We start from the raw sequence: 21,150 nt of genomic DNA, 5'->3' as shown, positions 1-21,150 counted from the left end.
CTACAAAGGACTCATAGTTGTAGTCTGATAAAATGTGCCACTCCCATTTTTGTGCTGGTCTGGCTTCTTTACTGTAGGGTAGTGCAGAGTAGACACATCAGCGAATACTTGCTGAAATGTAGGGTGGGCTGTTGCTTTTTAAGAGGTTTGAATGACTATACTAATATGCCAGGACTGTAACTAGCCACCCATATGCCAAAATAAAGCATTCCTTAACCAAGAAATTATTGGAAGAATTATATGCCTGCTCTGGAAAACTTAGTGCTTAGCTGAATGAGATTTCTAAATTAATTCTACTATATGGAATAAAATCCCCATTGCAGCCCAGTGCTACAGTTTTTCTCACCTTCCAAAAGCAATTTTGCTCTGCACTTGGCTTTCGGTGAAAGAAGAGCCCAAAAATAATTTTTGTAAGCCAAAATTAAGCATCTTTTCTGGAACTTCTACTGTCATAAGCATTGTGTGTGTGTGTTAATGTCAAGTTCTTTGATGCTTTAGGCTGACTGATACATGATGATTTCTTCATATTACCAGTTTCTTGTGGATGCTGGATGTTTTTTCTTTCACTCGTAGTGTCTCAAAGGAGTAAAAACATTAGATTTAGGGACAAGGTTCACCTTGTCTGTAGAAGCGGTAATAGAAGTTAATATTTGACTATGTTAATTTGTGAAAAATAGCTATTGAAAAAATGAGTCTTCTAATAGAAACTGGGAGAAAGAATAGCCATTTACTTCATTCCTGTCAGCAGAGTGGATATACTCCGCAGTTGATGGTGCAGCTGAAGCATGTTATGATGGTGCATTCATACACTGGTCACTGTCAGCTGCTTGCAAGGAGTTATTAATGCAAGAATAATGTCTTAGCTTTCTGAATGTGCTGTCGATCACAATACCTTTTTTTATTATATTTCTTTGCTTATTTTCTTGCTAGAGGTTTTTTTTTTTTTTTTAGTGAACAGCTTTGTCAGCATGAGCACTATCCCTTCACTAAACAAAGCTGAGTACTGTTGAGTAATTGAAATACGTTTTTCTTGGTTCTTTTCCTTGTTTTCAAACTGATGTCATGCATAGCAGTATTAACTGGTATTAATGAGGCAGACATTCCAAATTCATGACAATGTTTCCCGTCACAGCAATGCAGGCATCATAGGATTGATTGTTGAGACAGTGCCCAGTTAACAAACACAGAAAGTCCCGAGAGCTTCACAGACCTGTACCTGTGAGTCCCACAGAACTAGCTTGAACTAGAAACTAATTGTACGACAGAGTAGTAAACGACAGCTGTGTTGCTCTGCATTCACATGTGTTTTTCATCCATCTTTTTTTTTAAGGTGAGGTTGGAGGAGAAGGCCTTTCTGTATGTGATAGGGATCTCGTTTTAGTTTCTGAATGTGTTGGAAAGGTTGGATCTATTGCCCAAGGTCAGGTTAGGTTGAGAGAAAGAAGTCGGTACCATTTGAGGAGCTGTTTGTGCTAATAGGAAAAAGTCCATGGCTGGAACACTGTTCATAGTGCTCATTTGTGATTATTAGTTTTCACAGTATAGTTTCTTTTTATTATTATTTTAATAGAAATGGTATAAACAACCTACACATGAAAGCAGGTGGTTTTTGAAAGTGGCAAAATTCACTACAAAGTCAAATGTGAAAGTATCTGTAGTATGGATTTGGTTTTTCTGTGGGCCTGTGTGACCATGTTTATTGTTTTTATACCACTGATACTTTGCATACTTAATGTTTGCTATATTGCTTAAAGCTTTGGAGTAGATGGCAGTTGTGTAAAGGTTGTTTTATTCCATTAGGTCATGTTTTCAGTACATTTTCTTCCAAAACAGTGTTTGTAGGAAAAATAAAAATAGTATGTAATGCCAAGTCCTCTGATGTAGATCATAGTGATACAGTAATAAGGGTGGAAGGACCTCAGAGAGGCTAACTTGCCTTTCAGAGCACAGTCTGCTTAGATCAGGTTCCCAGGGCTCATCTACCTGAGCTTTGAATGCCTTCAAGGTCAGAGGTTCCGCCACGTCTCAGGAAACTTGTCCCAATGTTGGACTACCTTCCTAGTCTTTTTTTTTTTTTTTCACCCCCACTAAGACCAGAATTCCCCTTATAGCTGTTTGTGCCTGTTGTCTTCGTGTTCTTTATACAAGCACCCCTGAGACTTGTACTAGCCTTCACCATCTTGTTATTGCTGTCTATGAAAGATCCCTACGAAGCCTTCTCCTCTGAAGGCTGAACAAGCCCGGTTCTCTCAGCCTCTCTTCATGTGTTGCGTGCTTCAGACCCCGGTCATCTTGGTGCCTCTTTGCTAGTCTTACTCCAATGTGTCAGTGCCTATATTACAGACACAAGTTAATACATTATGCTCTGTTATGATTTATGATTGTTGTTCTTCAAGGAGTCATAACAAGTGTAGGGCTTCCGTCTCACTGTGATTTTAACCTTTTTTAATCTTTTTTTTTTTCTTTTTCCATTGTTGGACTGTGGCATCTGAAAATAGCTTGGGTAGGAGAAATCTTATGATGCCGTTTTAAGACAAGGAGCTTGTGGTCGTTTTTGGCTTCAATTTCAAAACCATGTAAATCAAACCAAAAATATTTTAAATAGGTCGTATTTTATATGTCAGATAGTATTTGCTGTTTGTAAGCTCATTCTTAGCAGTACTTCATAAAAGCAGGCTGCTGGTCAGAGGAACTTCATATGTTTCTACAAATAGAGGGAATGGAAAAAAACATCAAAACTCACTCCTGAGCATAAATTTTAACACTGTTTTCAATTCTGAGGTTGCTCTATTTGTAAAGCTTTAAAGGGACTGCAGTTGGGCAGAGATGTGAAAGGGTTATCTTGAAGACTTTTGTAGACCCTATTTAAATTCTCATGTGGTTCATCTTGTTCTCCACCCTTTTAACTTGCCTTGTTGTTTTGCTTGTCTAGGAATATGAAGAAAAAACTGGACGAGCTCACAGACCACGCTCTCCTAAACAGAATGTGAGGAAGAATCTTGATTTCGAACCACTCTCCACCACAGCACTTATTTTAGAGGACAGACCAGCGTAAGTTTTGGGAAGTACCACAGCAAAGGTCCTTTTAAAATTAGGCTAGCAAAGCTTTTCTTACTCTTTGTATTTGATCACTCTTAACTTAAACAGATGATTTAAAATTTAAAGTAGAAATTTTTTTCAGCCTAGTGAATATGAAAGTGGGATGATCATGAGAAAAATTATTCAAACAAAAGTAGTCATATTTTATAATAAAAGCAACGGCTTTGTATGAAAGGAGGTAATTAGGAGAGCAGAGCTCTAGTTTTGAGTAGTTCTAGTTTCTAAACATGAATAAGGGATTTTTATTTCCCCTCAGAGAACATAAGCATAAAAATGAAGCTTGTATATGCTAAAGAAATTGAGAAGCAAGGATACAGTGTCCTCTTTACACAGAGAAAGACCACACCTCCATAAATAATGAAACAATATAATGATTGTTCTGCAGTGGGTTCAGCATCGCATTTTAAAGGTTGTCAAGTACTTGATAATTTGTTTCATGTTTCTGTTGTTGCAAGGAGATTCTCGCTGGCAGCTGCTCTAACATGGTTTGCTCCTGAATTACACAAATTTAGTCATGCTTAGTCAATTTATGAATGGTACCCAGCTTTACAGGCATGGCGTCTACATTTTTAAGATAGCTGTGCATTGGTGTAAAGAACTGGCATAACATAGGTCTGTGTCTTCATCAACAAATCTGTATGAGGAATGCTCATGTCTACGTACTCTACTTGTAGGGTCATTTAAGACACTTTGGCTTGACTGTTAGAGTATGTGACAAGACTTCTTGGGACATCTAGAACAGTATAAGTATTATTTGTTATAGCGGGTTTTATTGTGTACAGCTGGAAACAATACATACTAGCTTATTTGTTGCATTTAAAACCTGTATGTTATAGACCATTCTTTATGTGAGATAATCTGAGAAGTACAGTGTTCAGATAGATTGAATTAGGGGTACATTACAGGATAACATTCAGATTTTGGTTTCTTTCCTCCTGTTGATAGACTGAGGAACTCCTAGCAGAAAAGGTATTTTTAAGATTCTATACAATTGAATGATCATTTCTTTTGTCTAGTAGGGAAAATTGCTCTGGACAGCAGTGCTGCCTTCTGATGAATCTTTCTAAATGAATCTTTTTTAATTGCTTATTTACAGTTTGCATACTTTTTTTTTTTTTACCTGTTAGGCTTTAAGTAATTTCTTTTTGATTTCCTATGACAAAAAGATTTAAGACTTTCAGAAGAAAAATGCAGTGAGATTTTTTCCAAAATGGCTGTTCTTGATTTTGCACTCATTTCTAGGGTTTAGGTAAAACTTTCTAGGAAAAATAAATAAATATTCCATACTTCCTCTAGCTTTAACTGGAAAAATCTTAATAGATACTAAGCATCATCTTACATGTATGGCGATGTTGTTAAGAGGTGGGACAAGTAATTTAAGTGATGGAATTTAGGTTAGCAGAACTTGCATTGTTTCATCTGGTTTTCTTTTTCAAACTTTCACTAACACCATTTCTAAAGACTTGGATTTAAAAAAGCTGGTCAATTTACATAAGTGAAACTGGAAAAGAGTAATTGTTCTCTGTGGTTAACAATGACACTAATGCGAAAATCCACTTTTCTTGTTCTTGTAATGATCTTGATTTAAGAAAATGTTCATACACTATGCATACTTTACAGGTAATATGATTATATAAATAGTAAAGAATACTACTATTAATGGTGACTGTTGATGGCTAGCAGCTGCCTTGTGTGTGACACCTTACCGGAAAGTGAATTTTTGCATACCCTTTGTATTAACCAAAGATATAAACTGTCCTAGGAATACAATACAGTGTTCTACAATACAACATAACAAAATACTTAAGTCATTTCCTGTTCTGATGTTTTGGTGATCCTGTAGTTGTATGAGATACGTAGTGGTTATGTCAATTACAAATATGATTAGCTTAAAGTTAATGTGGTCTGACATATGAGCAGGTGTATTTGTATGGCAGAGATGTTACCAGTCCAGGTTTTAATCACAAATCAAAATCGCCGTGTTGGTATTGATAAATGGAGAATATAGAGGGTGACTCCAATGCTGCTTATTGCTGCAGAAGTGAGGGGGGAGGAGTTAAGCCTTTAAAACAGACATGGGGTCTCAGAGAGCAGAGGGGAAAACGAAGCTGGTGTAGGGAGCCATTACACCATGGGTAAGAAAATTCTGGATATAACTCTTAAATGAGGTGCACAGTAAGAGTATGGTCTTGTGTCTTATCTGTGGAGATCAGTTTAAATCAAAACTACCAGCTTCGTATACACCAGTATATTCCCTTTATTTAGGAAGATCAGCCTGTGGGTTCAGTTGGCTTAATAAAAAATGCTGAAATTACCAAACATAAGGAAATTACTCAGCATATTTTGTGTATAAAAGTAGTCGTAGCTCATCAGTGTTCTTTCCTTCTCTTCTGCTGACTCTGGCAAAAAAAAATTCTTTCCAAGGATCTGTTGGTCTACTCTTTGATCAAATATTTTGACAAGAAGCAGTATATGCTTTTCTTTCAGAAGTGTCTAGAATTTTCTTTAGACAGGCTTGCCAACTTTAAATACTGATTATTATTTTTTAAATTTAAGGAACCTCCCTGCAAAACCAGCAGAAGAAGCTCAGAAACACAGACAACAGTACGAAGAAATGGTGGTTCAAGCGAAAAAAAGAGGTGATGGAATTTCTTGTTTTGAGAGGAGAGGAGTAAAGCTAGGGGGTACTTCTAAACCTGAAATGCACTTGTGTCAATCTGTTGCTCTGCAACATCAAGGATCTGTGCCTCCCCTCAAAGAAGAATCAATCCAGAGAAGAGAGAAGGATGACGGTAGTTTCATTAAAAAGCCAAGCAGAAAAAGAAAATAGTCCTAGAATCCAGCAGGAAATAATTTTTTTAGTTTGTAACTCTTAAATAATTGAGTGGCATCTGTTTGTGGGTTTAAAAATTTACTAATATAATGAAGTAGATTATCAGTCAAATTAATGAAGACTAGACTTATTTAGATAACGACAAGATATTTGATGGTTTCGTATTGGGACCAACTTGTTGAGGCTTTAGTACCTCAATACATAATTTTCCACAGAGGAAAATGTATGTAGATATGTTAATTTGCTAATCTGTCTCCCACCTAAAATTTACAATTTTCCCAAGGTTTTGCTCGTAACTTCTTGTCTGACACTCTTCACAGAAGTGTCTCAGCAATGCTGTATCGTGCACATCAGGAGGTAGAGCTGACAGTTGTGGTTTCCTTCTGCTGATGTTTTTGACCATCTGGGTTTTCTAATAAAAACAAGCATTGCAATAATAGGAAATTTGGACTCGTAGAAGTTTTGTGTCCAGTCAGAGCTACTGGAAATGTTTTCTTTTTCCAGCTAGCCAGGCCCCCGAGCCATACGAAGTGGTGGAAGTGTGATATGAACACAGGACTTGCTTGCTTTCTGCAGCTGACATATTAATAAAAGTATCCTCTTGGGGTTTTGAACATCATACACCTACCAGTAAAGTTCTAACTTCACCTGACTCCCATATTAGTAAATCCACTTAATGTATAGTAGTCCAAAGGAGTTTCTCTGTTCTGTTTGCACGTAGGATAGATGTTTTGGGAGAAATGGGATGATGCTCCGGTTAAGTGATGGGCCAGGTCCTTTTGCTGTCTTCACTGGGCTGGAATATGTCATCCTATCCAGATAAATACCCTGACAAACCCATCTTCCCAAAAGCCACTTCAGATGAACAACTTTGCAGAGTCATGTATTATGTAGAGTTTAGGAAGTCAAAGAGCGTAAACGCCCTCTTTTTGTTTAGAGAAAAATTCAAACCCTGTGTTAGGCAGGCTTACAAAGAGCTGGTATCAAAGCTAAAAATACTAGGAAGCAGTTGGTATGGTTCTCCTCAGGCACAGTTTCTGTTGAGCTTTAAAGGGGACCCATCAGGTTGTGTGTGTTAATTCCAAAGACCTTGTTCATGGTACTGGTGCTCTTTAGTTAGTTTTCCTTGCCAGGTCAGTACCTTCCCATATTGTAGGCAGCATGTGTGTGCCTGCACATATCCTGTATTTCCACTGAGCTGCTGTAAAGAGTGTCTAACAAATTTGCGTGTGGAAAAAATAGTAGTTGATGATGCAAGAAGAAATATTGAGTGATAATGCAAAAATGTAAAATATGTTTAAATGTGAAAAATGTTTTCTTGTTAATGACCTGAAGATTTCCAGTATATATATATTTGTGATGTATGACATTTTGATTAACCATATGCTAAGTGACATCAAAAAATGTGGCTCTTGTGATTTCCTGACAGTATATCTAAATCATAATTTCTGAAGACCAGTACAGAAGAGTGAAAACAAAATAAAAAATTTGTATTATTTTAGCCTGTATTTTTGAGTCTGCTGTAAAAAAGGGGTGGGGCTTTATTAGGAAATACTCTGACCTGTCCTACTAGGTGGGGCTGTTGGCTGTCAGAGATGCTAATTCAAAGTTACTAATGTGGTTAGATTTGAAAGGTCAAAGGAGCCATATATTATCCAACTCCCTTTGTCCCATCCATTGAAAATGAACCTTATGGATAGTTCCACTTTTTTATTTATTCGCATTTGGCATCACTGTTGAGCTTGCTGTATGTCTGGGAAATTTTGATTTGGACAGTCCGCTGTACATTTAAGTGAATATAGTTTGCTTTTACATGGATATATAACCATGAATAGCTAACACTGAATATTTGGTTTCTGGTTTTATTAACTTAAAAAGGAAATTGCTTTTCTGCAGAGCTTAAAGAAGCCCAGAAGAGAAGGAAACAACTGGAAGAACGCTGTAAACTGGAAGACAGCATTGGCAATGCTGTTTTAACTTGGAACAATGAAATCTTGCCCAACTGGGAAACTATGTAAGACAGTATGTTATACTGAGTTTTAATTAAAATTTCTGAGTCTGTATCCTGAAGAGAAGTTACAAAGTTAGCACGCATAATTTTGAATGATCTTGGAAGCTTTTTTTTCTAAAGCAGCTTTTGGACAGATACAAAGAAAATGAGCAACATGTGTTTCATTATTTCTACAAAGTGGCTGGAAGTGATGCAGTTGTTACTTGTCTTTAATGGAGGTTGGGGATATTCAGAAACTGTGAAACACTTGAGTAGTGCTCTGTGGTAGAGAATGTAAAAGCAGAAAGCGTAATGCTTGAACACCATGCATTTATCAGAAATGAGCTTTTGTTGACTACTTGAGCTGTTGATGGCATAATATCAGATGTAGATTGAAGTAACGTGTATGGTATTATGAAGCCTCTTTAATTAAAGAGTAGTATACCTGCTGGGATAACCAAGTGATGGAAAAAAAAGTAGGGAAAAAGTGATTTTAGAAAAAAATATTAAGTTCTAAAAGATTTCCTACAAAGACACAGCACGGGCAATTGGTAAGCTACCTTTGCTGTCTAGTTTTTCATGTACTTTGCTAGTCATCTTAAAAAAACAGCCCCCCCCGTAAATAGAACCACCACCACCACAACAAAAACCAGCCTCCACAGCATTCACAGTTGCAATTTGCTTAATCATGGAATTCAGTTGTCCTGAGAATATATGCATGGATGGAATTTGCTGGAAAATGCGTTTCTGGAGAACTGAAGTAATAAATTAAGTATAAGCAAATTGCAGATTTACATGTCTGTTTTTAGTATTTGAAGATACACCTGTTAGGGCTGCTGTTATCTTAATAACGACCCCTTTTCTTGTATTGGTTTATAAATCCGGAAGTTTCCCAGTGTATTCGCTATTTTACATTTTAGTTCAGAATCTGCTTTTAGATAAACGGATTGTTTATTTTGTCACTACCACAAACTTTCATTGGTGCTTAGGGTGCTATTCTGTTCCTCCGTCTGGGGTCTCAGATTGATGAACATCTGCTCCAGCCGTTTCAAAGCCTGTGTTCTGTTAAAATGTCTTTCATGCTAAAAGTTGTTACTTGTTACATCTTCATGCATTTTTCTGGAGGATTAGAGCTGCAAAGCTGTGTGGGAAACTGCATGTCTCATTTGCACAGCAGGGTGATGACAGAGGGGAGAGGGTAGACTTCCATAACTTGTTTCTGTATTTAATTTTACATGGAGATTTAAGTCTGTCTAGCCTTTAGCATAGGCCGTGGTGTAGATACGGATTTAATTTTCAATTGTTTATTTCTGTCCCCTATGATTCTTGCTGGTCAAGTGTGGTGCAGATAACAGATATTGTGATTGCAGTGCTTCTGTCAAAATAAGCCATTAACGTGGAAGGAAGTAAGCTTTCCTATATAGTTCAAAGCAAAATAGTACTGCATTTGACTTCTTGGCCTGTTGATGTTCATTTTGGTTTGGATCCCTTCAGCTGTGGTAGGAGGACACATTTGCAATTCACCTGTCAATGAAGTATTTATCAGAATAATCCATTTTATTTTAAACAGGTGTTGTTCCCGTAAAGTTCGAGAGCTATGGTGGCAGGGCATCCCACCGAGTGTGAGAGGCAAAGTCTGGAGCTTGGCAATTGGCAACGAGTTAAACATCACCCATGGTGAGACTGTTGTTTTGGCTACGTTATCTTACAAAGAGAAGTAGTAAGGGAACAGTCTGGTATTTATTACGGTGTATCAGAACCTGAGGTGCGGGTGTGAGGAGATGTTAACTAGTTATGCTTTTTTGTGGTGCTTTGACCTGTTTTACTCAGAAACACAGTGTCTTTTGATGCTGTAATTGCTCTAGGACTGCTGCTGTGAGTTCTTTCGGATGATTGCTGTCACTGTGTCTTGCTTTGATGTTGGATGGAGATGGTCAGAATTAATGACTCAAGCTTGCTTTTTTCATTTTGAAACTTAGAATTGTTGTTAATTTTGTAATGCCTATGAGTATGCTTATAGCATACTCTTTGATTTAGAGCAAAAGATTAGGTTTGTGAGAGGTTCAAAGACCCCTAGGAAAATCTGCGCTTTTGCATATATGTATGTTTGTGAAAAGAGAAATAGTGTGGTACTTCAGAGTGCAGAAAAACACAGTTCTCAAAGACTAACATATATAATTAATTCCAGCATGGAAATGTGGTAGACTGCCTGTATTCCTGCTGTATTGTGCCGCTTTTCTGTGCGTGACTTAGTCACCTGGAGCATAGTTCTTACATGGAATTATCTAGACTTACCCCAATTATCCATCGAGGCTATAATTTTGAACACCAGTGCTCTGTAAGAAAAGTAACTGCCTGAACATCAAATGCAACTTGTGCCTAGATTGGCTTTCCTTTCCACTTAGTCTTAAGTTATATGTCATCAGAACAAGTCTTTCAGAACCATAACCTACTTAGAAATTCAACTACTGTGTTAGAGGTACTGTTACTTGTAATGACTGGGGCAGCACTGCTCATATGGTAGGTAGGTAGTACCTGACAGTGGACATGAGCATATACAAATAGTGGGCTTGACTTTCCTCTGTTTTTCTTTTTCCAGAACTGTATGATATTTGCCTGGCTCGTGCCAAAGAGAAATGGCGATCACTTAGCACAGGAGGGGCTGAAGTAGAATGTGAAGGTACGCTTTTCATGAAGGATTTATGCTGTGTTACAAAATAAGAGATTTTGTAAAATTTTTCCTTAAAATAAAATCACAGATTCTAAACAAAAAAATTCAGCTATAAAGATGCTTTCTGTAAAAAGAAAGCTTATTTTTGTAGAAGCAAGAAATAACTGTATTCTTTCTTCTTAATTAAACTCTAGTCTCTTATAAAACACACTTGTTCATTTGTCTCTATAAACTATCTCTAGGTACAGTTCTTATTTGATGCTAATTTGTAGGAAAATTTGGGGATTATAATTTGAATTGCAGCACTAAAATGCTTTTCTGCATCTGTAGTTTTGGAATTGAAACTGAAATTATAGCAGAAAATTGCATTTTAGTCCCTTATTGCAGCTTTGAGCCCATCTCTTGGGTGTGTTTCAGAGAGCAGCAATTTATTTTTGCAGATGAAGTGGTTTGGGATTTACTAATTGATTAGAAGAGTTCTCTGTTTTTGAGAGAGTAAAACTACATGCAGATGCTTGAAATTGCCTTTCGTAAGTAATGATGTTGAGCAGAAAAGGAACATACCCACTGGCATTTATCAACAGAAAATTATTTTTGATTGGAAATACCCTACTTTGTTCTCTTGAGATTGTTGGCATCTTATTTAAGATGACATCTAGTGCATTTCCAGCTTCCTCTTGCAGTTTATTTTCTGGAGTGTGATTGGTGTAAGCATTGGCTAGTGACAACTCTTGTTTTTTGGTTGCTTAATAAGTAGCAGTAAGTAATTCCCAACTATACTTACCAGAACAGACAAAATACAAATAAAACTTTTTGATATCAGAAAGAAAACTAATACTTTAGAAATTTACTTTGTATGAGATCTGTTTCAGTTATGGAGAGTGTATTGCAATGTCCATGATATTTAACAACGCATACAAAGAGTAAATAGACGTGATTTTGGAAGGAGAGCTGACTGTAGTAGAGATAGGTGGCTATCAAATGCTTCTGCTTTAGGACTTCTCCAGAGAGTCAGCTATTTCAGGAGCCACTGGGAAGCCTTGCTGAGGGCGAGGGGTCACACGATTACAGGCCTGTGTCTGTCTAATGATTTGTCAGTCAATACCAGTAAAGTGCCTGGCCTGCCTTGTTCTGCGTCTTTCCTCCCATGGCTTTGAAACATACTGAGGGTCAATGTGCACTGTAGGGCTGCTTTGAGTCAGGTCGTACTTGCTTCTTAGCCTGTGTGCTGAATTCAGGGAATTGTCCTGTCTGTACCCTTATTCCCTAGCATTTGAGTCAAAATATGTGAACTGTGCAAAAGCTAACCCCTACAAGAAAAAAAAAAAAGCATACGCTGATCCATGTAATAAATGCAGTAACTTTTACTTTTGTAGATGCTGGATTTTCTGCAGCTGACAGAGAAGCAAGCTTGGAGTTAATAAAACTGGATATCTCAAGAACATTTCCTAATCTCTGTATATTCCAGCAGGTAAGCAATGTTAACTTTTGTCTTGACTTCTTGGAGAAATTAAGTTTACGTAATTTTGCCTGTCCCTTGGTTGAAACAGCCCATTGAGTTCAAATCTGAAGGAGTAGATACCTTGAGAAGAAAAAGTTCCTAAATATTTTGGAAAACTATAAATAATCTAGAAACCTCAAGGTACTACACATTTGGAAGAGGCAAAAAGCAATCTGTTGGCTTATCATCATGATTCATCTAGCCCAGTTCATGCTGGTTTGTTTGAAGTGATGCAGGGGAGTGTTTCCAGGTCAATGATTCAACACTGCTGGGTTGCAAATAACACAGCAAGTGTGAGAGAGCACAGCTCAAGCAAGCAAGGCCTGGTGGTCTTTTTTTTTTGGTTCCATGCAAGACCAGTTTAACTTGTGTGGTTTTGGTGTGCTTTAACAACTCATTTTAACCAGATATTTTGTCCTTCTAGACAAAAATTTCAGCAGCCCTGTAAAAAGTTTAGACTGTGATAAGTCACCATCTTTGGGTGAAAAACTTTTCCCTTTGGAAATTCTCAGCCAGTTACAGTACTTAGTGTAAGATATGGCAGCTGTTAGTAGTCAACAGTGTGAAATTCTTGTTAGCTGTACATGTCATTCTTGATATGCTCTGTATGTGTTATGGCATATTGTTGTTGTTGTAACTGTTTTCTTCATGGTTGAATTCTGCCTCTGGTCTGATAGACAATTAAGTAGTTCTGATTAGTATTCTGCTTTCTTGGCACTATTGTTGAAGTGCTGCTAAGCTATGAGGAATCTCTTAGATTTACATTCCTCTTCTATAAGGATTTACTATGCAATTGATGTATTGGATGAACTGTATGCATTTGTAATAAATGTGGTATGGAGGGCTGTTTCATGCTCTTAAAACACAAAATTATTTTGAAAGACTTGGGGCTGTTCAAAGCTGTATAGGGAAATAACATGTTCTTAGTCTGATGTAATAGATGCTGTCTGTAGCACTGAAAGGTTTTTAACGTTTGTTATATACTCAGGTGTGTTGTCTTGTTTTTCTTTTAATTATAGGGTGGTCCTTACCATGACACGTTGCACAGTATTTTAGGAGCCTATACTTGTTACAGACCTGATGTAGGCTATGTAAGTGAAGAAATATTTTTTAGGGGGATGAGGAGGGAGAGATAGAGGGAGGGAGGATTGTGTTAATTGGTCCTTTGTAGACCAGTATTAAATGATTTTTTTGAATACTTGTGGGGTTTCTGTGTGTGTTCTTCTATTCCAATACATGCTTGAGAAGTGTATATATAATGGTTCTGTTGTGAGATTTAAGCTTTTGAAGAGATTAAGTAATTGGAAAACTCAAAACTACATATTTGGACTGCTTGAAAATTGGAGTCAAAAGAGAAGTTGTAGTTAAATTTGGTCCTTTAAAGTACATACTGTTCTTAATGGCAGTCTTACTGAGAGTATTCTGTTGAGCATCTTACTCCTCTTGGTATGCATTTCTGTGTCTTAGTACTGTGAGCTTCTGGAACAGTCTTTAAAGCAACACCCATTGAGGCTACATGAGCTCCCTCGAAGTATTTGAAGTAGTGATTGCGAGAGGACTGAGTGGATTTCAGATACTCCATATAGTCTTCCCCCCCCCCCCCCCCCCCCAGGGCAGGGATATATACAAGTCTTAGGAGCGACTGAGGGAACTGGGGTTGTTTAGCCTGTGGAAGAGGAGGCTGAGAGGAGACCTTATCACTCTCTACAACTACCTGAAAGGAAGTTGTAGAGAGGTGGGGGCTGACCTCTTCTCCCCGGTGACAAGTGATAGGATGAGAGGAAACGGGTTCAAGTTATGTCAGATGAGGTTTAGATTAGATGTTAGGAAATTTTTTTTTTCACTGAAAGGGTTATTAAACACTGGAATAGGCTGCCCAGGGAAGTGGTGGGTTCGCCATCCCTGGAGGTGTTTAAAGAAAGGGTAGATGTGGTACTTGGGGACATGGTTTAGAAGTGTTTTTTGTCAGGGTAGGTTAATGGTTGGACTTAATGATCTTAAAGGTCCTTTGCAACCTCAGCAACTCTATGCTTCTATGATATATATATATATATTATATTAGCTTATTGTTTATTAGGGAGCAGTTGTTTTAGAGAAGGCATATATAGAAAGATAACGTTCCTATTGTGAGAGTTGCATGGGATGCTTGGCAAAAACTGCTGGATGTGACTGTGGGGAAACTAGAAAAAGGGCAGATCAGGTGGTGTGCTTCATTTGGCATGGAACCTGTTGTTGTGTTGGGAAGGAACTTGTTCCTCAAGTTTGCAGGAAAGACTGTCACACCTTGATCTGTGTGACTCTACGATGGCAGCGTTACACCCTCTGAGCGAGCTTTGACTAGATTCAGCACTGATTCTGTAGCGTACTTTGTAGAATAATACAACAACATGGTAAATGAAACATGAGCTTAATCTTAAAATGCAACTTACTGCTTGTCAAATGAGTTATTGCAGTTGTCTGTAACTGCCAGTAATTGATTAAAAAAGGAAAGAAAATACTTTCTCTAGTGTCCTAGTCCAGCTTTCCACAAGTAAGGGTATATAAGACCCATCCCCAGGAGAAGAGGGATTGCTTAGAAACAGCTTATTCTTCAAAAAAATCTTGATTCTGCGTATTGAAAGAGCTGTCATCCTAGCCTGTCTTAGGAGTTTTACTCAAGAGCCTTTGAAGGGAGGCAACATGGGGATCATTAGCTTCCGTGCTCTGAACATTCAAAGGGTCATGTGGGTTAAAAAAAATCCTTTCTGAACGTTTCGCAAAATTTAGCAGCTCAATGAGTGCATTAAACACTAGTGATTACAAGGACAAAATGAGGCAGTATTCTTGGAAGAATACAGTTACTGCTGAATGGTAACACTTCTCCTTTCTTCAGGTACAGGGCATGTCATTCATAGCAGCTGTATTGATCTTGAACTTGGATACTGCAGATGCCTTCATTGCTTTTTCTAACCTTTTAAATAAACCCTGTCAGATGGCGTTTTTCCGTGTGGACCATGGCCTTGTAAGTATGCAAGAAAACTGTGATCTACATGTTGTAAATACATGTAGGGAAAGTTAAAAAAAAATTTGATGGTCTCGGTAGCTTGGAAAATAAGTCAGGATTTATTTTAAAGCAACATGCTTGATAACAAAAAAAAAAAAAAAAGCAGCCCAGCACACACATGTGCACACCCCCTCAAAAAAAAACCCAAACAAGAACAAACAAAACAAACCAAACCAACCAAAACCTACCCCACTAACCTTTTTGAACAGGCAGGTGAATGAAATTGTTCAGCTGCTATTTTATGATGCTCAGAGAATAGTTATGAGAATATCATTGTAGATGTTTTTCAAATTGAGCACTGTAGTTGAAAGCTGAAAACGTGTTAATTAATCTTAAAGGTGCATTTTATCCCAAATTAATAGGTTGCTAAAAACAGACTGTTGCAGGGAAAACCAGGTTCCTATCACTTGCTGTAGCAGTTGTATTTGAAAAGCAGCTTGAGGAAATCAGATGAGCAGACCCCTCCAGTTTTCAGTGGGAGCTGGTTGCCTGGTTCTCTCTGGGGTCTCTGAAATTCCTTGTTAGCATGTATACTGGGCTGCTTGTGTACCATAGCAAAATAAGGCACATCTCCTGAAATGTGTTTTTTAATTTACTTTAAAAGTGTTTTTTGTAAAATACATGTATTTCTCACTTATTTACTTTCTAACACTATGAAAGTAGGATCTGCTTTTCAAGAGTTCAAATGGGAGAAATAAAGCAAGGGAATGGATGACATCAACAACAGTCACTTTTATTGCTTAAACAGTAGGGCACTAGGCTTCCTGTCAGTATTTCCTGCTGGAAAAGCAGTATGTAGTTCCCCGTTGCAGCCCCTGAATCTCATCAGTTGTAAATGCCCATGGGGAGATGTACCACAGCACAGACGGCACTGCAAGAAACAGTCCATCTCCATTACTGTACTTGGAAAAAGAGGACATGCTCATGCATTCATTGTGTAAATATGGTTCTTTTGAAGATGATTTTGGAATTAAATTTGCTAGAATAAGATTATTTTTTTTTTTAGCTGAAATAGTGTTTTTTGGTGTGCTCTTGGATAGTGCTGTTTAGTTCTGTTAGCCTGGCTAAATAGAGGCTCCATGATAAATGAATGCGTACACAAAAGTAGAGATGGTGATACATGAAAGAATATTAACATATCGTGAAATTACAAAGCCATGATTCACAGCAGAAGGAAAACTTTGTACTGAATATTTCAGAGTAGTGAGACATGAAGTGAAACAGTTTTGGCTTCCTGTGGTTAATATACTGATCTGCTATCTACCCTCACCTTTTTGTGTTAGTTTTACAACTTAATAACCAAATGCTTATTTGTCTTAACATATAATAAATTAAAACAATAAAACCAGCATAAGTTAGTTGTGGAAGATAGTAATTTATACCAATTTATTGTGATTTCTTTTGTTGGTTACAGTTTTAGTCAACTAGAAATTATTTTAACTACTACTAAGTAAATGTCTTGTTGAATGTTGATTTGATCAAGATAAATACCTGAACCGCTATTGCATTTCTAATAGAGCTGGCTGCATTACTATCAATAGATGTGATTGTAGCAGGTATGTGTAAAATCCCATCACTACAGGGATCACTTTGGAAGCAGGACTGTAACTGATGGTTCAGAGATAACTTTGTATGGTTGTTTTTGTAGAATACACCCATCTCTGATTAGCTTTTAAGCCTTATACTCTTGCCAGCTACCAGGCTCAAAGTTTTTATTTGCCGCTATTTATGAAGGTAGTCTACCATCTGCCACTTCATTCAGATGAAACAGGATAAATATCTGTGAAAACATTAAAAAAAATCTGGGAAAGAAATCTGTCATTCTTTAAAAGATTTCAAACAAAAGGCTCCTCTTTTCTCTTTTCTGTCATGGTATTTGGGAAGAGGAACCCTTATACAACTCATACTTAGAAGTAATCACAGCCATTCTTTATTACTTTTATAGGGATATTCTAATTAAAATTACTGAATCATTCAAGGACTTTGCTTAACTTTTCTCCCTATAGTATTAAGATGATGGGGAGGGGGAGCTAAAATGCCTGGTTTTTGACTCTTAGTGGGATTGGAAGATTTTCTTTTTCCATGCCCTCCATTGTGAAATTTGACCTAAATATTCATATTTAAAATAATATGAAAGTCTTTGTGTTAAAAGGAGTACAGTTCAGGTGTTACAGTATCAGATGGGAGTTACAATCTGTTTCTCTTGCATAGGTGTTTTGTCTTGATCTTTGACTTTTCTGCATGAACTTGATCTCCCCCTTTTTACAATAAAAATGCTATTATCTTATTTTAAAATGTATGGTATAAAAGAAGCTTTGGTATTAGAATATGATTTACAATTGGAGCCAACTGGACGCTTTGCTCTTGCTGTGGACTATTATATTATTTTAGTTCCATATTTCATTTTATAATCCATTGGGCCTTGGATTTTATTCAGTGTAATATTAAATTACTGCCAGAAGCATAAAGCACCATTCTGTTATCATAATTATTTTGAGAAATCAGCAAATAACTTCTCTCCTGCTGGTATTTTTCTTTCCAAGGGAAGCTGGCCAAGACCCAAAACAATAATTATATTGTTTAGTATGAGAACAGTATATAGGGTGGATCTTAAACTCTGTGTGCTTGCAGATGCTGTCCTTTCTGTAAATGTTTAGCTCTTTATTGTATGATGTAATTCATACGATCCTGTGTTTTAATAGCATTAATCCACCAATAGGTAATACATTTAAGCCTATTAACACAGCTAACTTCTTTTTTTCTCCCCATTGTATTTTCCTAGATGTTGACTTACTTTGCCGCATTTGAGGTATTCTTTGAAGAAAATCTGCCAAAGTTATTTGCTCACTTCAAAAAAAATAATTTAACTCCAGACATCTACCTTATTGATTGGTAAGACATTGAAAATATAATTAATATGCATACTAGCGTATAGCTCCATGTCAGTATTCATGACAGAAACTGGAGTGCTCTTAGCTGGTTTTATATTCTTTTAAGATAAAGGTTTTATCTTTTGTTCAGTGCTTGAGTTTGTCAATCCAAATCATTTCCTCATACTTCTGTGATGTTTAGTGTTTGCCTAACATTTATTATTGTACTTCTGTTGAATTTGAAGCTTAGTTTGAAATACAGCTGTATAGCACTGTTTATCCATATTTAGTGCATATTTAGATTCATCTTCTGAGAAAATCTGTTAGTTTTTCTACTTCATGTGCAGGTGTATGCTAGGGGTGTTATTGCTAGTCTTGCATTTGAAAGTTGTAGTTTGTCCTCTTGCGCAGAACAGGAAAAGGGTTGTTAAAACATAGTGTTTCTGTCCATACAACAAAAAGCTAGAAGCTACAGAAAAGCAAACACCTAGGCTTTTGGCAGGATGAACTATGATCCTTAGGCAGTATCTCACTCATATGTTAGGTGGTCCCAGATCCTGTTTATTGGATCCGAGTACAGGTTATTTAAAAACTGATCTTGACACAGTCCAATTGAATAGCTAAAGGACATTAGCATGTTTTTAATTACTGCAGCTATTCCACTTAGCAGACAGGCAATTATGATCTTTTTATTTGGTGAAACTGCCTTCCTTTTTAGTTCTAGTGTAATTAGAACCTTTTTCCTTAGAGAGGAAGAAAGACAAGGATCTTATTTGCACTCCTGCCAAATTTCAGTGTGGTATAAGGCACTCCAAATTGAGTATTTGCCTTTCTGCCTATCATGCATGGGTTTGGGGCAGCTAAAATTTCTCTCCTCAGCAAGACTTTCTTGTCAGTTTCAGGATGATACGAAATCTTTTTTGTGAAAAATTGATTTGCACTGAAGTTGTTGACAACTTCTTCTGTTCTCAGGTATCTGACTAAATACCTTCAGAAAAAGATGGAATTCCCAGTAGTAACAGCAATTTTTTTCTGAGATTCAGAAGTTACTATTTTGGAAAACATTTGTACTCTTAATACAATTCTACCTGAACCAAGCTCTCGATACCCTGGTGATCTTTCAGAGCTAGGTGCTAACACTGAACTTGTTGCTGATCTATTAGACGGAAATCCATTTAAAGTAATTCAGTCCAATCCAACAGCTAGAAATTTGAATACATGAGTTTTCATAGGATCATAGAATCGCTGGGGCATTCGAAGGGATCTCTAGAGGTCATCTAGTCTAAACCCACTGCTCAAAGCAGGGTCAACTAGAGCAGGTTGCTCAGGAGCTTGTCCAGTCAGATTTTAAGTACCTCCAAGGATGGAGACTCCACAGCCTCTCCAGACAACCCATTCCAGTGTTCAGCCACCCTCACAACGAACAAGGTTTTTATTTTCCGATGTTTAAACAGAATTTCCTGTATTCCAGTTCGTGCCCATTAGCTCTTGTCTTTTTCACTGGGTACAGCTGAGAAGAGTCTGGTTCCTTCTTCTTTATGCCCTCCTATCAAGTATTTTTATGCATTTAAGTCCGAGATGACTCTTCTCCCAGCTAAACAGTCCTGGCTTTCTTAGCCTCTCTGTGTATCAGATCATCTAAGCCTTTAATTGTATTCATGGTAAGCTGGACTTGCTCCAGTATGTATCTCTTGTACTGGGAAGGCCAGAGCTGAGTAGATGGATAACCTGCCGATGTCCTTTTCTGCATAGCTGCTTTGCAGTCTGTTGGCTTCCCATGTGTATTGGTGCCCAGGTTTATTTCCTCTGCAGGTGCAGGACTTGTCATTTCCCTTTGTTGTACTTCATGAGACTCATGTCAGCTCATTTCTCCAGTGCCTCAAGGTCCCTGTGGAGTGGTGTATCAACCACTCCTCCCAGTTTTGTATCACCTTTAAGCTTGCTGAGAGTACAGTCGGACCCATCATCTAGGTCCTTAATGAAGATGCTTAAAAGTATTGGATGAGTATCAAACTCTGGAGTACTCTGCCAGTGGATTGGCTTGAAGCTGTACTTCATGCCATTAGATAACCTTCTGAGCTTGTCAGTTCCAGCCAGTTTTCAGTCCACCTCACTATCGATTTATCTGGTCTGTACTTCATCAGTTCATCAACAAGGATTTTGTGTTGAAAACCTTGCTAACATCAAGATGAACAACACCCGTTGCTCTCCCTTCATCCACCAAGCGAGTCATCTCATTGTAGAAGGCTGCCAGGTTGGTCAGGCATGATTTTGCTTTCATAAATCCCTACTGACTTCTCCCAGTCACCTTTTCGCCCATCATATGTTTTGAAATGATCTCCAGGAATTTTTCTTCCATTACTTTCCCAGGGACGGTGGGTGAGGCTGACCAGGCTGCAGTTCCCTGTATCCTACTTCTTGGAGACAGGAGTGACATTTGTTTTATTCTAGTCCTCAGGAACTTCCCCTGATCACTGGGACCTTTCAAAGATAATTGAGAGTGGCCTCACAATGACACCAGACAGTTTCTGCAGCACTCACGTGTGTATCTCGCCAGGTCCCATGCACTTGTGCATGCCCAATTTGTTTAAATATTCCCTAATGTGATCCTTGTTGCACTAGGCTTTCCCACTTGTCTGGAGGACCTGGGATTCCTGAATGTAAGTCTTCTCAGTAAAGGCTGAGATGAAGGCAGCAGTGAGTACCACAGCCTTCTGCATGTACTTTGTCACCAGGTTTCCTGCCCCATTCAGCAACAGACTCATGTTTTTCTGAGTCTTTTTTTTGCTGATGTACCTGTGGAAAGCCCTTCTCGTTGTCCTTAACATCTGTTGCCAGATTCAACTCCAGATGGGCTTTGGCTTTCTTCATCCCTTCCCTGCATGCTCAGACAATGTCTCTGTGTTTCTTCAGGGTCATCTGCCCCTCCTTTGGCCTCTTGTATGCTTCCTTTTTATATTTGAGTTTTGTCAGGAGGTTCTTGTTCATCCATACAGGTCTCCTGCTGCCTTTGCTTGACTTCTGTGACTTTCATGCGCCTCTTGCACAGAGGTTAGTGTAACATGGGCTTTGTTTGACTTGGCTTTTACACTGGGATTAAATTTTAATACAACGTGAGTAGGAGAGTGAGGGGATGTGTAATG

General features: G+C 37.8%; 1 protein-coding gene across 1 annotated transcript in view; it reads left to right on the top strand.

Annotated features, from left to right (window-relative positions):
- TBC1D14 (TBC1 domain family member 14) overlaps positions 1–21,150 on the top strand; it is a 71,126-nt gene that overhangs the window by 39,278 nt on the left and 10,698 nt on the right. The window contains exons 4-12 of the mRNA XM_082482183.1: positions 2,933–3,051; positions 5,656–5,738; positions 7,829–7,946; positions 9,493–9,599; positions 10,522–10,602; positions 11,970–12,064; positions 13,114–13,185; positions 14,967–15,095; positions 17,920–18,029. Coding sequence (XP_082338309.1) covers positions 2,933–3,051; positions 5,656–5,738; positions 7,829–7,946; positions 9,493–9,599; positions 10,522–10,602; positions 11,970–12,064; positions 13,114–13,185; positions 14,967–15,095; positions 17,920–18,029 — 914 coding nt within the window. The remainder of the gene's footprint in view (positions 1–2,932; positions 3,052–5,655; positions 5,739–7,828; positions 7,947–9,492; positions 9,600–10,521; positions 10,603–11,969; positions 12,065–13,113; positions 13,186–14,966; positions 15,096–17,919; positions 18,030–21,150) is intronic.

Source organism: Vanellus vanellus (assembly GCF_965231255.1).
Source record: "Vanellus vanellus genome assembly, chromosome: 4".
Lineage (NCBI taxonomy): Eukaryota > Metazoa > Chordata > Aves > Charadriiformes > Charadriidae > Vanellus > Vanellus vanellus.
The sequence above is the reverse complement of the archived record's forward strand: the minus strand, read 5'-3'. Positions and strand labels throughout refer to the sequence as shown.